At 39.1% G+C, this 16873-nt stretch overlaps 4 protein-coding genes across 5 annotated transcripts; 2 read left to right on the forward strand and 2 right to left on the reverse strand.

Annotated features, from left to right (window-relative positions):
* Nucleotides 1–2435, reverse strand: LOC18790154 (probable 1-acyl-sn-glycerol-3-phosphate acyltransferase 4). 2 transcript variants are annotated; one of them, XM_020554872.1, is made up of 5 exons: nucleotides 2311–2435; nucleotides 1961–2162; nucleotides 1262–1864; nucleotides 640–770; nucleotides 1–489 (listed from the first exon to the last, which is right to left on the reverse strand). In XM_020554872.1, exons 3-5 carry the CDS (start codon nucleotides 1831–1833, stop codon nucleotides 20–22), a joined length of 1173 nt encoding a protein of 390 aa, XP_020410461.1. In that variant the 5' UTR covers nucleotides 1834–1864; nucleotides 1961–2162; nucleotides 2311–2435; the 3' UTR covers nucleotides 1–19. The 2 variants fall into 2 exon arrangements, with proteins under 2 accessions (XP_020410461.1, XP_007227486.2); XM_007227424.2 differs by lacking the exon at nucleotides 1961–2162.
* On the reverse strand, nucleotides 3932–5310 carry LOC18793827 (elongation of fatty acids protein 3-like). Its single transcript, XM_020560814.1, has one exon. It carries the CDS (start codon nucleotides 5027–5029, stop codon nucleotides 4115–4117), a length of 915 nt encoding a protein of 304 aa, XP_020416403.1. The 5' UTR covers nucleotides 5030–5310; the 3' UTR covers nucleotides 3932–4114.
* On the forward strand, nucleotides 7084–8809 carry LOC18789020 (E3 ubiquitin-protein ligase RNF185). The gene is made up of 2 exons (XM_020555296.1): nucleotides 7084–7248; nucleotides 7783–8809. The coding sequence occupies exon 2, from the start codon at nucleotides 7785–7787 to the stop codon at nucleotides 8493–8495; it is 711 nt and encodes a 236-aa protein (XP_020410885.1). The 5' UTR covers nucleotides 7084–7248; nucleotides 7783–7784; the 3' UTR covers nucleotides 8496–8809.
* Nucleotides 12378–14351, forward strand: LOC18789630 (probable galacturonosyltransferase-like 1). The gene has a single exon (XM_007223255.2). The coding sequence runs from the start codon at nucleotides 12841–12843 to the stop codon at nucleotides 13960–13962; it is 1122 nt and encodes a 373-aa protein (XP_007223317.1). The 5' UTR covers nucleotides 12378–12840; the 3' UTR covers nucleotides 13963–14351.

The following is a 16873-nucleotide window of genomic DNA, read 5'->3' on the forward strand; positions in this document are numbered from 1 at the left end:
TTCAAAAATGTGCTGTTTTCTATTCACTTCTTGGTCTATTGCAAACACAAGTTGCTTTAACAAAGTCTAAAATTGGCATCGGTTGGATTTCAAAATAAGTAGCTGTAGCAAGGTATGCACATGATAAACCGATGTATATTTTAAACCAGACGGTTGAAAAAATGGTAAGGTAAACGAGCACGACAGTCAAAACAACTACCAACATAAAATTTACCAAGCACTTCAATGTGGACAGTTCCTCTTCGCCTCCTCCTCCTCCTCCTCCTCCTCCTTCACTAGGGAAATGGCCTTGAGTATTGAAATCAGAAAGTAAGTTGTCCTTGAGCTGGAATGTGTCCGTTAACCAAGAAGCTGCATCCGCTATAGACTCTGGGATGTCTTCGATAGGGATACGGCGAACATGAATGTGAACTTCTGAAGGATCCACGCCAAACGCATTGTCCATAAATGAAGGGCATTGATTCTTGTATGCGATTGTCAAGTCATAAACTGCACCACATTTTGGAATATGAAGGCACATATAAATATAACAGGAATGGAATGTTAAGACAAGATAAATTGGAGAGAGAGAGAAAATGGGGTTACAAACACATAATTTCCAGAATACCAATAAGAGAGTGGAAGTCTTGTGTAAATAACCTGCATCCAAAGAACTTCTTAGAGCTTCCAAGCAAGCACAAAAACCTTTCGTTCTTGGAAGCAGGACATGTGACAGCACAGGAAGTCCAGTTTCAGCAGCAAATATCTGACTCTTTTTGCATTTTTCTTCACTGTATACAAAACAAGGGGGTAAAAAACAAAACAACTAAATATCTACATACATTAATCTCTTAAAATGAATAACGAAGAATATTCTGAATGCACCATAAAAATTTGCAAGTTGGGAATATGCCTTATGACAGTATGAGATGAAACCAATGTTAGAAAGGTGACTGGTGAATGTAGAAATGGGGTCCAAAGGTAACTCAGTGCAGAGAAGTGCAGCAAAATTAGGCAATACTGTGGGTTTCAGAGAATAGGATTCTAAAAAAATCTCATTGCAGAACATAAACATGAGAAAGGATTCTCGAACTCATTGTCAACTGTCAAAATTGTGAAACTAACAGTCTAAGTTCAAACAATATGGATTTTCTTTTGCTGAAGTTAGAAAAAGAAGCACTGGAGGTCAAATAATCTTGAATATGATAAATTCAATATAGTAATCTGAAAATACATGCGCATAGATTGATAAGAAAGGCAGAGGGGGGGTAATAAGCAGTACTTATAATCAGTTCCTTCAGGAAAAATGGCGAGCCACAGAGGGTCTGCAGGATCCGCAAAGGACGAAAGCAATTTGCGCATAACTGGTTCATCAACTTCCCACTTCCTCTTCAAAGGGATAAACTCCAAAACATGAAAGCCCCAACCGAAGACAGGCAGCTTCATGAGGCTGCTCTTGAGGACATATTTGATGTGGCCGAGGGACCCTTTTCGCAATGCAAGATCCCACAAGTACATCCAATCAACCTCAGTTTTATGATTGGCAATGAGCAGAGTGCGTTCTTTCGGGGGCACGGTGTCACCAGTAAAAACCACTTTGGTCCCATTGATCTTTTCAAATAGGAAGGGCCACAAGGCCAGCCAAATACCAAAGAGGAGGGATATTGCTTTTCTGCTGCAATGTATGCTCAACAGGCGCAAAATTACAGCAATGATAGGCGCAAAGCACACAAGAATCATGAAAGCAGTAGAAAGAAACACTACTAAACATATCACACCCCTCACAACTCTAAGTGGAGTTAAGGGCCTGTGCTTCAGTTTACTATCAGGTTTCAAGGGACTGCAAACATCCATCTCGTTCCAGGAAAAACCTCCCTCAATGCAGCTGCAATATTACCAAAATATGTCTTTAAGAAAAAGAATTTACTTCCCATTTCCCTTAAATAAACATGAAAAAAGAAACACAATAATAAACATGTACATGAACGAATTATGAGATATTCTAAACTAGTGGAGAGGTTTCGAACTCGGGTGCAATAGGAAGGGCACACTGCTTCCGCCAATTGGCCTAACCCCACATTTGCACATGAACGAATTATGATTGACGTGATCAAGAATGTTGGTTTTCCTTTTGAGACATGGATGCCATTCTGGTTATCCAGGGAGGTAGATCAGATGCCTCCCTGAGATTTTGATGTTTCAGTTTCAATCATATAATCACGAAGGAAAAAAAATACGACAAACGTAAAGACGATTTCCAGAGACGCAATTGCAACAAGAACGACAACAACCACAACCTTAAATCTGCAGACAACAAAACAATGTTGTTACCTCATGCCAATGTAGATTTAGAGAGAAGTTTTTGCTCCGAGAACGAAGAGTACGTTTGTGTTGTTGTTGGTGGGTAGAAGGCAATAAAAGATCAGCGTTTCGAATAAATGCTAAAAATAATATTAATAAGGGATTTATATACGAGAGATTGGTGCCTTCATGTACACAAAAAAATGATTGCCAAAAATAATAAAAAGCCATTTATAAATATTGGATTGCATTCCTTCATATATAGCCAATGCAAAAATTATCATAAATAGGCAAACGCTAAGCAAAAGTGCGAATATGGAAGTATTATCACACGGCAAACAAGTGCAGCACATACATGATTTGTTCTAGAGAACTAGTCAAACCTAATAAAAGCTAGCTGTTGTTGCCAAAACAAAAAAGCACTCTTAAAATTTGTTGGATATAATTAGGTTGGGTTACACCTCTAATCATTATATTATTAAAACTAATAAGAATTAAATAGATAAATAAACCAATCTTAGTTTGCACTACTTCTACTCCAACTCTGGGGTGTTGATGTTGGTGAACGGAGTGTGACGGAAGATTGACGGGTAAGTGGGCCGCATCGCTGAGTTGAGCAGCCTGGTGGATAAAATTGAAAAGTTGAAGCCCATCGTGGCCTAAACTACTACACTTGGATTGGCTTAAGATGGTTAAAGCAATTACCAAAGACACTTATCTTCAAATGAATTTTCTATTACAATGGCGAGATGGTTCAAATTTGAGACCAAACAAAGAATTAATAATGTCCAAGCATTAAAATATCTAGCAAAAACATATAGTAAGCTCCCAAATACAAGTTTGTATATTTTTATACAATGCTAAGTAGCACATTGGGTGGCATTGGAACCATAGTGGAAAAGTGGGTCAAACTCTCACATCCTCCAAGGTGCATTCGGTTTCAATTGACGTATGAGACAATCTTGAGACAACCTAATATAATACTCTCTTCTTCCCCTCCCTAACGAATGACAAAACACATTGAAAATCATGAATTGAAATCATTCAATACCCATTCCTTATAAGTAAACATGCTAAATTTATACAAATACATGCCACTTAAAATGGGAAAAATATAATCATGGCAATGAAGGAGAACAACAAGTAGCCAATGGAGGCGATTGATGCATTGCGATGTTGATGAAGATTGATAGAGGTAATCAAGGTACGAGTTAAGGAGATCTCCCGGTTTCTTTTATTTTCTCTTCTCGTCCTCTTTGTGTTGGGCCTTTATTATTGAAGTTGGTGGAGCTAGAGCACTTTTGTTTTGGGACAGGTGTGTTTCTGTTTGTCCTCCTTTTTTTGGGCCCAATTATTTCACCAAAATTGTGCCTGATATTATGATAACATTATTTTTGCATTACAGGATGTCACGTTTTGGTTTACCATATTAGTTTTAATGAGCAAAAATAAAGAGACCAGAATATCATATCAGTGACGGCATGTCGTCGGTCATTGGTCAATCCAAAACTCAACAATAGAACTTTTCTTGCAGAATGGACAAAGTACCAAATTCCCATTCCTATAATTCTAAGTTTTCTTCTCCTCCCTCATTTCATTTGGTTGACTATTCAATTTCAAATGGAAGTTTCAAGAATCCAAGAACAGAGTCTTCTTCTTTGAACATTTACTTTTATTGAGGGAAAAAGATATATTATATACACTTGTACATATTATCATATTCACAAGGAATCGCATTTCCACCTAATATATTGTGTTTAATAAAATACAGACAAAATGTAAAGAAAATTCTCAAAGGCAGAACCTCCTCAGCTACTAAAGACTGACTAACAAATTAACAACGTTTTTCCTTAACGATGACAACCTCGCGCTCATGCTTAGGGTTTGACTCCGAACCAGAACCCAAATGCGTGCCCAAACTCTCCACTTTACCCACATTTGAATTTGTCAAATACATCTTCACGTAGAACTTCAAGAAGAGCAAAAGAATGGCGCCGTTGAGCACCGAATTGCACACCCAGGCTCCCATCCCATTGCACCCGCCTTTCAAAATGTGCAGCGAAAGCACCCCAACATGGCAAACCAAGTTGCAGCCGAGCAACACCACCTGGCAATTCACCACGAACGGGAAACAGGCCCCGGGTAACCCGATTGCAGTCCAGAACCGGTACCCGTAGACCACTGAGTAAAGCAGAGTGGTGGAGAGTATGGCCAGGACCTGAAACGACTGTGAGAACTCGAGCCAGAGGAACGACATGAAGATGAGGATCGACTGGTTGAAGAGGTGGAAGAAGGTCAGCCTACGGCGGCCGAGGACGGTGAAGAACGTGCGGAACAGGTGGAGGAACCGAGAGAGGTAGAAGACGTAGGACCAGAAGAAGACGCGACCCGAAGGGCGGGTCCCGAGCGGGAAGCAGAGGAACCACTGGAATGGGGTGGTCTTGGTGCGCCGCCATAACCAGCGGGTGTCGCGAATCTCGGCAGCGGCGGAGACCAGGATGCCAGCGAAGATGACGGCGGAGATTAGGGCCATGCCGAGGCTATGCACGGCTGGGATTATGCCGAGTGGGACGGGGCGTCGGCGGCGGAAGACGGTGAGGATGAGGTGGAGGGTGGTGGCGACGGCGATGTAGGCGGGGATGGCGGTGAAGAGGAAGGACCACGTGGAGCCCCATGATTGGGTGGTGCTCCATCGGAAGTTTACGATTGTTGGATGCTCCGATAGCCAGTACTCGATGCTCTGAGTCATGGGTTGCTTCTCATGTGTTGGATGAAATGCGAGAATGAATATAGAACTGGAGATGATGTTGAACAAAAATCTAGGGCCTAAGAAATGTTTTATGATGGCGTTGGAAATAAAAGGCAATTTGATAGAGATGGGATTTTGCTGAACGAATTGAGAGGTCAGCGGATTATAAAAGGAGAGATAAAAAAATGGTGTGGACTGCGGAAGTTTCTTTCTTGGAGTGCTTTTGTTTTTTGTTCCGTTTTTATGCTAACCATTGTTATCAACGCAACGCACCGCCAATAATTAAATGAGTTTGATGTCTTGGTCCCAAAGGTTATTTTTCATTTCTCTAGAGAAGGATTTGGGACACTGCAAGAATAAACCCATTAGAGCGTGTCTCCAGTGGAGCACGAGTTACATGAGTATGTTGGAACTTTCTGGGCTGAAAAATATGCTTGTTTGGACTTTAGAAATGCGCTTTTTTTTTTAAATTTTAAAAATATGAAATATGAATCACGAGGACAATAAAATTCCATTTGCGACCGAAGATATTTTGCACATAAATTTGACGAGAGTGATTGTGTATAGATATTTTACGAAACGGCTTAGGCACAAAAGCACATGTGGCCAATTTCAAATCACATTTGCGCATCGTCCACTAGATTGTTTACTCCAGATAATAAGAGCCACTAGAAGCCCACCATTGGTATGGTAGTTGAAATCGTGAGCTGTCCACCTGATTTTCATTTTGTGTGGAGCAGGAGAAACCATGGAGCCTGTGAAGCGCAGGGTTGTGGTCTAAATGTCAATTCAATACCGCGGTGTTGAGATAATGAAAGCAGTCCTTGCCCCAAGTTTAATTGCTCCAAATTACTACACCATTGAATTATTTACTGTTGATGCAAAAAAGTGGTTCGGCACGTATGTCGTCAACTTAGTGATATTATGTCTTCGGCAGGTGACTACCTTTAGAAGACGTCTTGCTTCGGAAGGGTGAGTACCTGCAAAAGGACGCGTTCGGTAAGTCCTTGGGGTACCAGTGTGGTACCGGGCGAAGGCTCTCCGATGCTTTAGTAAGTACGGTTTTAGTAATGTTAACTGACAGATCAATCGGTAGCGTACCGTTAGTTCTGATTTTTTCCTTTTGGGGATAGGGGTCTTCTTATATAGGCCTTGAGAGGTGTGCACTGTGCTCATATTTCCGATGTGGGACTGTGGACGCGAATTGTGAGCATGACACATGTCTGGTAGTAAAAAGGGTCAAGATAGACGGCTTCGGTAGGCAGCATGCCGAAGGGTTTATGCGATCAATATCGATCCTGTCCACGTGTTCGGTGGTCATAGGCCGTTTGTTTCCGGTATAAACATTTACTCTTCTTTTTCTTCTTTTACATGGCAAATTTGTTACAGTTCACTATCAACTTTTGAAAAACAAAAAAAAATTATGAAAGGAAAGGATTCGAATTTAGTATCTTTCAACATTAGAAAGAGAAGTAATGTTCAACTACAAGTTAGTTGATAAGTTTACTATGAACTTTAAATCTTGACATGATGAAACCCAAAATTCTTCACATTACTTACAATAGTTAACAAATAAAGTCAAATTGAAATAATATGTTTCTCTTGCATATGAGTAGTTGGTGCAAAGTCATTTGAAACCATGTTATATATATACTTTAGAAAACCATATTCTAACTACTTCAAAGTATGGAAAGGGAGATCGAATTCGAGTGCAACGGTTCAAGCATAATATGTTGGACAACTGGCGTAACCCATATGTGAGATAACCAAATTTGTTTTAGGGTCCAAAACACCATGACTATTTCACCTTGTTTTTAAAACCATGTTTTATTCAAATATGATGGGCCGAGTCAGGCCCAAATGCCCCTGAAACATAAGAAAAAGTCCGTAGTCATCAAGGACAATGCAACCCAAGTCAGAGAAAGCCCACGGTCATCAACCCTTATGCAACCAACTGGCCCAGAACAAGTCATTTTAACATCGTTGATTTATGAATCCATAATCTATCCGACGGCTAGAAATCGATGAGTCACAATCTACCATTGGAAAGCTGCCAGCTGGGCAAGGAAGACAATCTCCTGTCCGGAGATCTCCAAACGCGTCAATACTGCATCTCCCACCAAACACAAAATTCTTTGCTCTTGCTTCGCGTCAACGGATTTCTCTCGCCAATACTCGTATTGACTTGGCTCCGATTCCTCTACTTCTTCTATGTGAAGGTCAGTGTTAATCTCTGCCCTAAATTTTGTTCATATATTTGATCGGATTATTGGATTGATTTCTTTTTCTTTTGTCTCTGCATTTTTTTTGCTAATTGTAATTAGCAGATTCTGATAATCGATTAAAAAAATTTCAAATTCATGTTTAAAACTGTGCGTTTGGCTTATTCTATTAAGATTTTAAGAGATCCAGGGGGTTTTGAATCGTTATGTATAAAACACGAAATGTTGAGACTAAATTTATTACTCTCATGATCAAGAAGGGCCAAATAATGAAGTTTTACAGAAATTTGTTATGAATTAGAAATTATTCACGCATTTATTTACAATTTTGGTTGGGTTTTTAATCATTGTTATGCTTTGGCTGGAATTATGAATAGACTTTATCTTCTAATTTTTTAAAAAAAAATTCGTGCTAAACCAGTGTAATTAGGGCTTTCCTGTATATAACGATGCTTATGAGTTGTGGTTTAAGGTAATTGAGATGTTGCAGTGGCTGGTTTGATTTAATGTATTACCTAATTTATCTTCCAGGGATGGCAAGTGGGTTCGGGGAATCAACGAGCAGGCCATCCCAAGGGCCTTCTTACTCCAGCAGCAACAATAACAACAGTGATGCTGGTAATTTTGAATGCAATATCTGCCTCGACTTGGCCCAAGACCCCATTGTCACCCTATGTGGCCATCTCTTCTGCTGGCCTTGCCTTTACAAATGGCTCCACATTCACTCCCACTCTCAGGAATGCCCTGTTTGCAAAGCCCTCATAAAGGAGGAGAATTTGGTGCCCTTATATGGTAGGGGAAAGACATCAACTGACCCAAGATCGAAGGCAATACCTGGTATTAATATCCCAAACCGTCCAGCAGGACAAAGACCTGAAACAGCTCCTCCACCAGAACCAAACCATTTTCCCCCGCGTGGGTTTGGATTCATGGGAGGCTTGGGGGGTTTGGGAGGTTTTGCACCCATTGCAACCACAAGGTTTGGGAATTTCACCTTTTCGGCGGCTTTTGGTGGCCTTATCCCATCTCTCTTAAATTTTCAGCTACATGGGTTTCCTGATGCTGCAATGTATGGTGCAACTGCTGGATTTCCTCATGGGTTCTCAAATTCATTTCCTGGCGGCCATCCACATAGATACCATATTCACAGGAGGGCTACAGGTCAAGGACAACAAGATTATTTCCTGAAGATGTTGTTTTTATTTGTTGTAGTTTGTGTACTTGTGGCTCTTATGTGGCAGTAGATTGAATATGCTATCAATTTCAATTTGCTAAGTTGCTAACTGATGTTTAGGGAGTGGGCAACCTCGTGGTTTTGTATATCTGCTAGTTTATCTTTGTTTTTCTGATCAGGGGAAGTGTTCATATTTTACTATTACCAGTCATGTTGTAGAGTTTTTTACGTGTCACTGTCATCAGAATGGCAATTGTGGTTTACTTGACATGATAGTTATGGTTTGTTTGACATGATAATTTTGGTTTGCTGGATTATTAGCGAACTTCACATGCAATGTATGACATTACTTTGTATTCTTGAATGGTATGAAGTTCTCCTAAATCTCATGATACTTTTATCTGCCGAATCTGATGTATACTGTCTGAATTTGACACTTTTATGCGTGCATGCCCTGCATAAGTGGTTGTGGTAGATCTGATTGTCATGGAATGCGTACCATTTTTGACATGTTTTCTATAAGTTCACACAAGTATACAAGAATACAAAGCAATTATTATTTGTTGGTCTGAAGAATACAAAGCAGTTAGATATGCATCAATCTTGTCTAAAGATGCATTGTTTATTTGCAACACAAGTGTTCAAACGGTTTTTCTGTCGAGCATTTTGTTAGTCTTGTGATTGATCTGATCCACCAATTTAATGGATGCGTACTGCCTGCATGTGGCCCCTTTTTCTAGCTCTGGATTTGCTTCGTTCAATTATTTGTCGACATTACTTTTTCTAGCTCTTGTAATTTAGCTTAGGCCATCTCTAATCCTTCTCTGAACAGTTTCCCAAGTTCAAATTGGTTGTTTGAGGCTCCTCTCCTCAAGTTCGATTTCTCACTGAAATACTCTTGTCAAAATTTGGCTTTTACCTCTAACCATATGCTTTTGTTAGAAAAGAGAAAAAGGAAAGAGTTATGCAGTCCCGATTAACATCCTTTTTTGAGTATTTAGATTTTTTATACTTTAATGTGATAGAGGCTGGCTGGGCATATATACTTGCAGTGTGATAGAATGCCATTGGAAAACGCCAATACAATACCACGTCAAAGGAGAGGCAAAACTGGCACCGGCTTGGCCTAGTTTGCCTCAACGAATTGACTTGTAAATTGTCACTCAGTGCTATAGACATATCTTCTCTTCTTCCCAGCAAGTTAGGCACGTACAGCTAATAAATAAAAATAAATACATTTCATTAAAATAAAATTAAAAACTGTAATTTTGACAAACTAAACTAGTTTGCATAGAGTTTCTCTTTTAAATTTAAAATTTTAAAGAAAAAAGAAAAGAAAAAGTAGTGTCGAGTTCATAAGGTTGAAAAGGTTAGGTTAGGCTTCCAGAAAGTAGAGAAAATTATTAGGAGGCATGAAAGTCACCTCTCAATATTTAAAAGTTTGACTTTGAATCTTTGAACGTACGTTACGTACCCACCACCATGCTCTCCTCTCCGGCACGCGAAACACGACTGTCAAGTATTGTATACTACTAGGGTATGTATGCATCAGCCACCGACAAATACAAATTGTAAGCACTTTGATGATCCATGGATGAGGAGGAGAGGAGATGACTTTCGAGCATGTACTACTATATTCAAAACAAATTAATACTAGCGCAAATTTCATAAGGATTCGAAATTGTAAAATTAATTGATGCAATAATTCTGTGCACGCAATTAGTATGCAATATTATGCAAATCCCAATCCCTAGTGTCTATCTATAGATGGAGGAGAAGCATTAGCATGTGCATGGTGAAGTTCATTTAAGCTTCCTTTTATGACGATCATGACCCACGCACGTTTTGGGTTGTCGGTGACTGTGTCACCACTCTTTACTGTTCAATGTATACATTTATACTGTTTCGATTTTTTGGACCACATGAGTTTAAGAGATTATGGTTATTCACCATTAGATTAATATCCGGTGGTTCAAAAAAGTTTCTTAAAATGAGTGCAAGAGTGAGTGAACAGTTGAATTTACATCTAACAATGGACGACTATAAATCTCTTGAACCTCTGTAGTCTAAAATATCGGAATTTATAATCAAAATATCTTATTCTGCTTAATTTACTTCTTCGATTGTGACATATTTACCTATTTCAATTGAATTCTTTAATTATTCCGATTTTCTATGTGTTTACTAATAATATATAATGAATTAAATTCCGTAACTCAATTATAATTAATTCATTCATTTAATCTCTATTCATTCCGTGCTCTATTTTTTTTAGCACAACTTAACTTTTTTCATGCGTTGTTTTTTAAAATAGAGATCAATAAGAAAGATGAAGAAAACCTCTGTGATATGAAATTGAAGAACATGGATAAGAGTTGTTTATGACATCATCATTTATGGTTAATCTTTAATTAATTTCCTCCAAATAGCAAAACCATGACATAAGAATAATGATAACATGCTTTGGATATTGACTTTTGGGTACATGGAAATGATGACATCGTGTGTGACGGTGATGTTGACCATAGTAAATAAATTGTCTAATTCTTATGGTTTGTTGCTCTTATTTGAGTAACAAAATCAGATAAAGTGTACCAAGCGTGTTCTAACGAATCTGGAGAATGAATTTTGAACCTTTTTTTTCCCAATTTCTGCTCACAAATGCCTTACTAATTCTAATCTAACCTGCAAAATGAGGGGAACATTTGTTTACCATCATTTAGCTGCCAAGAAGAACAAAAGAACAAGGAAAATCAATGATTGAGTATTTGTTAAGGAAAGTCTGAGTCGCAATTTACTTAATGATACGTATAATCCACAAAATTAAACACTAATAATATGTGTTGCTAACGATGGTCCAACAATTAAGTAGGTTTATAAGTGGAAAAGTTGGCATCTCCAACCACGTCACATAATTAGTTTAATACATTTGAGCTTTTAGCACATGATATGATTGTGACATAAAATATTTTATCCTCGTCTCTCCTCTGGTCTGGAATGGAGTATGTGTATGTTAGGAGAAAACTTGGTAACTAAACCAAGTATGAACTTGTCTTGTTCGTTTGCTTTGAATTTCTATGTGCCTCTCTCTCATTTGGTTGCTCAAAAATAGTTTTCCCGACTGCGATGCATCAACACTTTGAGACAAAGAGAGATATCGTCCTATTAATATTATTATTGTATTGACCATAAAATAAAAGTGAGAAAAGTATTTTTGATGAGAAAGATTAATTGTTACGAATCCCTACTAGTCGAGGAAGCATCCACGACCATGCGATTTGACAGACAGAAAGCTTCAATTCAAGACATGTACAAAGCCGTGGGGCCCAATCGACGCTATCATGAAGAAAAACAAAGGGTGAGATGATCTAATCGATTCAATTCAATCATTCCCAGCCTTTGCATCTCTCTACGCCGCCCTTTTCTTTTCATTGGCATCCTTTTACTTTTTCTTATGTGCATAATTTAATTATTTTGGTTCCTTAAACTTCTTAATGATTTATTTACATTCCTGATGATAATTTATTTTCTTATTATTAATCTGTTTATAGAGATTTCTTCTTTTGTTTTTCAAGACATGTTGGATAATGATATCTTACGACTTAATTTGTTTATGGCCAAATAAGTCAGACATTTTCTAGGTCCTACTTACTTATATAACGAGTTAGTTTTTGGTGAACCGTCCGTAGTCAGTCAATAATAGTATAATAATAAATAAATAAATAAATAAAGAGAGGCAGTCAGTCTTTATAAAATCCCTAAAAAGCTACTAAATCAATTCTAATTCTGATTCTAATTTGGTATGAACAAAGAATAACCAACTTGGCAATTTCAAAATAGAAAATTTACCTACTCGTACAAAATTGAATCCACTTACCTACTACTAAGGCATAATTAATGTAATTCTTTCAATGAATTCACAACAAATTATAGAATAATTTTGGTTAACAAAAAAAGAACATTGATTTACAAACTAGTGGTTTTAAATTCAAACACCTTGGTAATATGTGTATGAGAAACTCCCTCATCTTTATAGTTTAGAATATTACTTGTGTTTTTTTAATAAAAAAACAAGGACATTGAACTAGAAAGAAAGAGATGCATTGCATCATCATTCATCATAGCTATAGCCTAAATGTGAACTCAACAACTCCCTCTTCCCATAATATTCTTCACTAAGAGAGCCTAAGCCCCTCCTTTCCCATGCCTGCACACACTGCACCCCATCCAGCTATTCATTCCATTTCTCCTCTCTTTATTTATCTTTATATTTCCCAAAAAAAAAAAAAAAACTTGCATAGAGTACAAAAGCGTGTTGTTTAAAGTTCAAACCCCCTGCCCATATATAAAGCTAAAGCTATCCCAATATATACAGATCTCACTCTCTCCCTCACTTCCATTTTCAAACTATACCCATGCCTCTCCCTCAGCCACCACCACTCCTCCCCCTCCTCCTCCTCGTTGCCTTCCTCATCCTTCTACTTCCCGCTCCCTCAGTCTCTGCCGCTACCACAAGCACATCCAATGCCACCACCACCACCACCCAACAATTTAGGGAAGCCCCTCAATTCTACAACTCCCCAGACTGCCCTTCCATCACCCCCCTCCACCACGACGACTTGGACCCCGACGAATCAGACGATGACCACATGATGATCTGCGCCTATCAGGCCGTCCATGTGGCAATGACACTCGACACCGCCTACATCCGCGGCTCCATGGCCGCCATCCTGTCCGTCCTCCAACATTCATCCTGCCCTCAGAACGCCGTCTTCCACTTTGTCGCCTCCGCCACCTCCAACGCCTCCCTACTCCGCGACACAATCTCCTCCTCCTTCCCGTACCTGAAATTCCGAATCTACCCCTTCGACGACTCCCACGTCTCCGGCCTCATCTCCATCTCCATCCGCTCCGCTCTCGACTGCCCCCTCAACTACGCCCGCAGCTACCTCGCCGACCTCCTCCCCCTCTGCGTACGACGCGTCGTCTACCTCGACTCCGACCTCATCCTAGTCGACGACATTGCCAAGCTCGCCGCCACCCCCCTCGGCCCCTCCTCCGTCCTCGCCGCCCCCGAGTACTGCAACGCCAACTTCACTACCTATTTTACCCCTGCCTTCTGGTCCAACCCCTCCCTCTCCCTCACCTTCGCCGACCGCAAGGCCTGCTACTTCAACACCGGCGTTATGGTCATCGACCTCGACCGCTGGAGAGGCGGCGACTACACCACGAAGATCGAGGAGTGGATGGAGCTGCAGAAGCGGATGAGAATCTACGAGCTCGGCTCGCTACCGCCGTTTCTGCTGGTGTTCGCCGGAAACATAGCGCCGGTGGAGCATAGGTGGAACCAGCACGGGCTCGGAGGTGACAACTTCAGAGGGCTTTGCAGAGATCTGCATCCTGGTTCAGTGAGTTTGTTGCATTGGAGCGGGAAGGGAAAGCCATGGGCGAGGCTCGAGGCCAACAGGCCTTGCCCTCTGGATGCTCTCTGGGCTCCTTATGATCTCTTGGTAACGCCATTTGTTTTGGATTCATGAAAGTGTGGAACAAAACGGTGCGTTCTGGGTTTGAGATGTGAAGCCGCCGCAGACTGTGAATTGTGCGTCGTCGTCTGATGATGAGCTCGCTCGCTCGTGATGATCAGTCTTCGCTTGGAAATGCGATTGAAGAAGGGTGGTGGAAGGAAACATAATTTGAATTGTATGTAGATGATGACACAGGTACATCTGGAAAATATGTACAAAAAAAAAAGACTCATGACATACACTCAAATGTAATAAAAATGGAATAAGTCATGAATTTTTGTCACCAATAAAAGTGTGATATATAATGCGTAATTGTATCATATTCGTCTGTAATTCATGTATAGCAGAAGAGCTGTTTTAATTTGGTGGCTTAATTCATAATATTTTGATTTCAATGAGTAAATCAATACCGTTATTTATTAATACAATTTTTGTTCAATATGCATCTCTTTACACATGTGGTGGAGAAAGTGAGATTTCAAGTCTCCCGCTAGACTAAACTATATGTGATTATAACTATAACGAGTATTGAATTTAGCGATATTTATCTCTATTCTGTTAAACTTAAAAGAAGTTTGAAGTTCGACTCATATATATATATAAATATGAGACAAAGACGGCGTATATTTATAGTGGTGTTGTTGTTAATAGAATTACATTTGGTTAGTAGGTTAATTATCTCTATTACCATCAAAAGTAGCTAGTAGAAGGGTCCATTAACCCTTCCGTCTGATTTGGAAAGACTCTGTAGTTTGGACTTAGCAATCAGTTCAAGATTAATGTCTTATTATGGAATCATTTTCAAACTTCATTAAATGCAGTCTTTGAAGTTGTTTGTTATTAAGTTTATATTCAAAGGTTGTAAATATTCTTCATTTTTTTATTGGGTGGGGTTTGCTTGGAATGAACGTATCAGCTGGAAAGACATTTGCCAGCTTTATTTGTCTCTTTAACTAAGTAACAAAAAAAACTAGGTTGAGTATGGTACGTAGAAACGTACTCTAAGTCTATCCAGAGGCATTCCCTTCACTTACGATTTGGACAAAGTTGGACTTAATAAAAAGGCCAGCCTATGGCTATGAGGTTCTTCATTCGAAGCCTTCCCTTCCATTGGCAGAGGGAAAGAAAAAAGCTTGCATGGAACCAAAACTTACCCAACTGCTTGTCAATATGCAGTGTGCAGGCAGCCACAAAAAGGATGACATTTTTGTTTTGCTTACCCTGCTAGGGCCTATCCCTCTATACTGTATTTGAACATTTCAGCTACAATCGCAAAGAAAGAAATGACTCAATTAATAATAGTGTCTTTGAATAAAAAAAACAAATGAATAAATGACATATTGAAAAAAGTAATTGTCATCCATCGTGGCTTCAACTATTTTATATATGGTTTCTTTCTAGTCGAATGCCTGTCAACCTGTAAGTTTTCTATTTTAAATTCTATAAGTATATAATTTATTTGGGACAAATGATATGGAGTGTCGGTAGAAGGGGCAAAACGACAAGGACGAAGGTCGCAACGCAAGCCGTAACTAATAAGAGTAAGACCGATAAAATGAACACGCGGCAGCATACTTTTATATTCAAGAGGTGAAAAAGTACTTTTAGATCCTGTTTTACAATCAACGACGACGACGACTCCTCCTCTCTGCCCCGGCCAAAGTAGTAAGATTGGCCGAGAATAGCAAACTCATATTATTATACCCGTCGTCGCGCACAAGTGTTTCTCCTTTCAAAAAGCTGTTGTGTTGGATCTTGTACGCGTTCTATTTCCTTCCATTTGCCTGTCTGTTTTCCTTTTTTATACTAATCTGTTTTTAGTAAATAATTTTCTTTTAATACGCGTTTGCAATTATAGGAATAATTAAGGGATGTCCTCAATCTAAATATTCCGTAGTAGGTGTTTACTAAATCTTCCAACCGAAGATACAAGATGCGAGGCATGATTATAACTTAAAAAATAAAATACGAGATAAGTATATATATCTATATATATTCCTCTGTTTATTATTAATTGATCATATGTCCGCGATAGATAGATTAATCTACCTACCATGATCATCACAACAACCCTGGACTTGGAGAATACTCCTGTTCTACTCTTTAAAAAGTATATATATATATATATATGACTTTCATATTTCTTCTTAAGTACTTGTTTCAAATATTTTTAGAAGGAATTAGTTAACAAGATAAGATGGAGTCCATCTCGCAGGCTCAAAGCTTTGCGTTTTTGGACCACCACTTTTCTCTTATGACAACAACTTGGGCAATTAAAAATTGATGCTTGATTTAAGGTCTGCGGTGAAAGTATGGTGAAGTGGTCTTCGTCTTCATCCACGGTGGTACCTAATAAGTTTATAATAGACGTTTCATAAATAGCTATATAGCGACATTTCATATAAAGCTTGGATGTCATTAATAATCCCACTAATGAACGCCCCTCCACGAATGTCACTTGTATTAAAACACAAAATTTATAAACAACTACACAAACACTAAGCTGAAAAAAGCCTTGGTAGGGCTTCAGTGCTGCTAAGTGGGATGACCTGAAAATGCATTGCTGCCCTGGTTGATGCATTTCTTCACATGTCGTGTAGCTGTTTCCATGTTTCTACGCAGAGCTCAGCTGAATGCTGAATGCCGAATGCTGAATGCTGAATGCTGATATTGGACATGGACATGGCATGGCATATTCTTTGTGCCCGCCTGCCTGCCTGTCAATTATGGTGGTGCCTGTGAGTCTACGTTTTTGTTAACATGACGCATACCTCCCACCAATTAATAAATAAAAAGACGTGACATGACTTTCTCTTCTTTTTTTCTCTTTTGTTTTTTTTTGAGAGGGAAAGCTTGTTGTTGCTATTAGGTGTCTGTCCTGGATTTGTTGTCTATACTTTTGTATAATCTTAATTTAATCAAC

Source organism: Prunus persica, chromosome G1 (assembly GCF_000346465.2).
Source record: "Prunus persica cultivar Lovell chromosome G1, Prunus_persica_NCBIv2, whole genome shotgun sequence".
NCBI classification, from domain to species: domain Eukaryota; kingdom Viridiplantae; phylum Streptophyta; class Magnoliopsida; order Rosales; family Rosaceae; genus Prunus; species Prunus persica.

Bases quoted from the DNA above. Each gene is read 5' to 3' on its own strand.
- LOC18790154 (XM_007227424.2), bottom strand. The intron at 771-1,261 runs GTACTGCTTATT...TTTTGTATACAG, and splicing joins CCTGAAGGAACTGATTATAA to TGAAGAAAAATGCAAAAAGA. The intron at 490-639 runs GTTATTTACACA...AATGTGGTGCAG, and splicing joins AAGAAGTTCTTTGGATGCAG to TTTATGACTTGACAATCGCA.
- LOC18793827 (XM_020560814.1), bottom strand. From the start codon at position 5,029: ATGACTCAGAGCATCGAGTACTGGCTATCGGAGCATCCAACAATCGTA.
- LOC18789020 (XM_020555296.1), top strand. From the start codon at position 7,785: ATGGCAAGTGGGTTCGGGGAATCAACGAGCAGGCCATCCCAAGGGCCT.
- LOC18789630 (XM_007223255.2), top strand. From the start codon at position 12,841: ATGCCTCTCCCTCAGCCACCACCACTCCTCCCCCTCCTCCTCCTCGTT.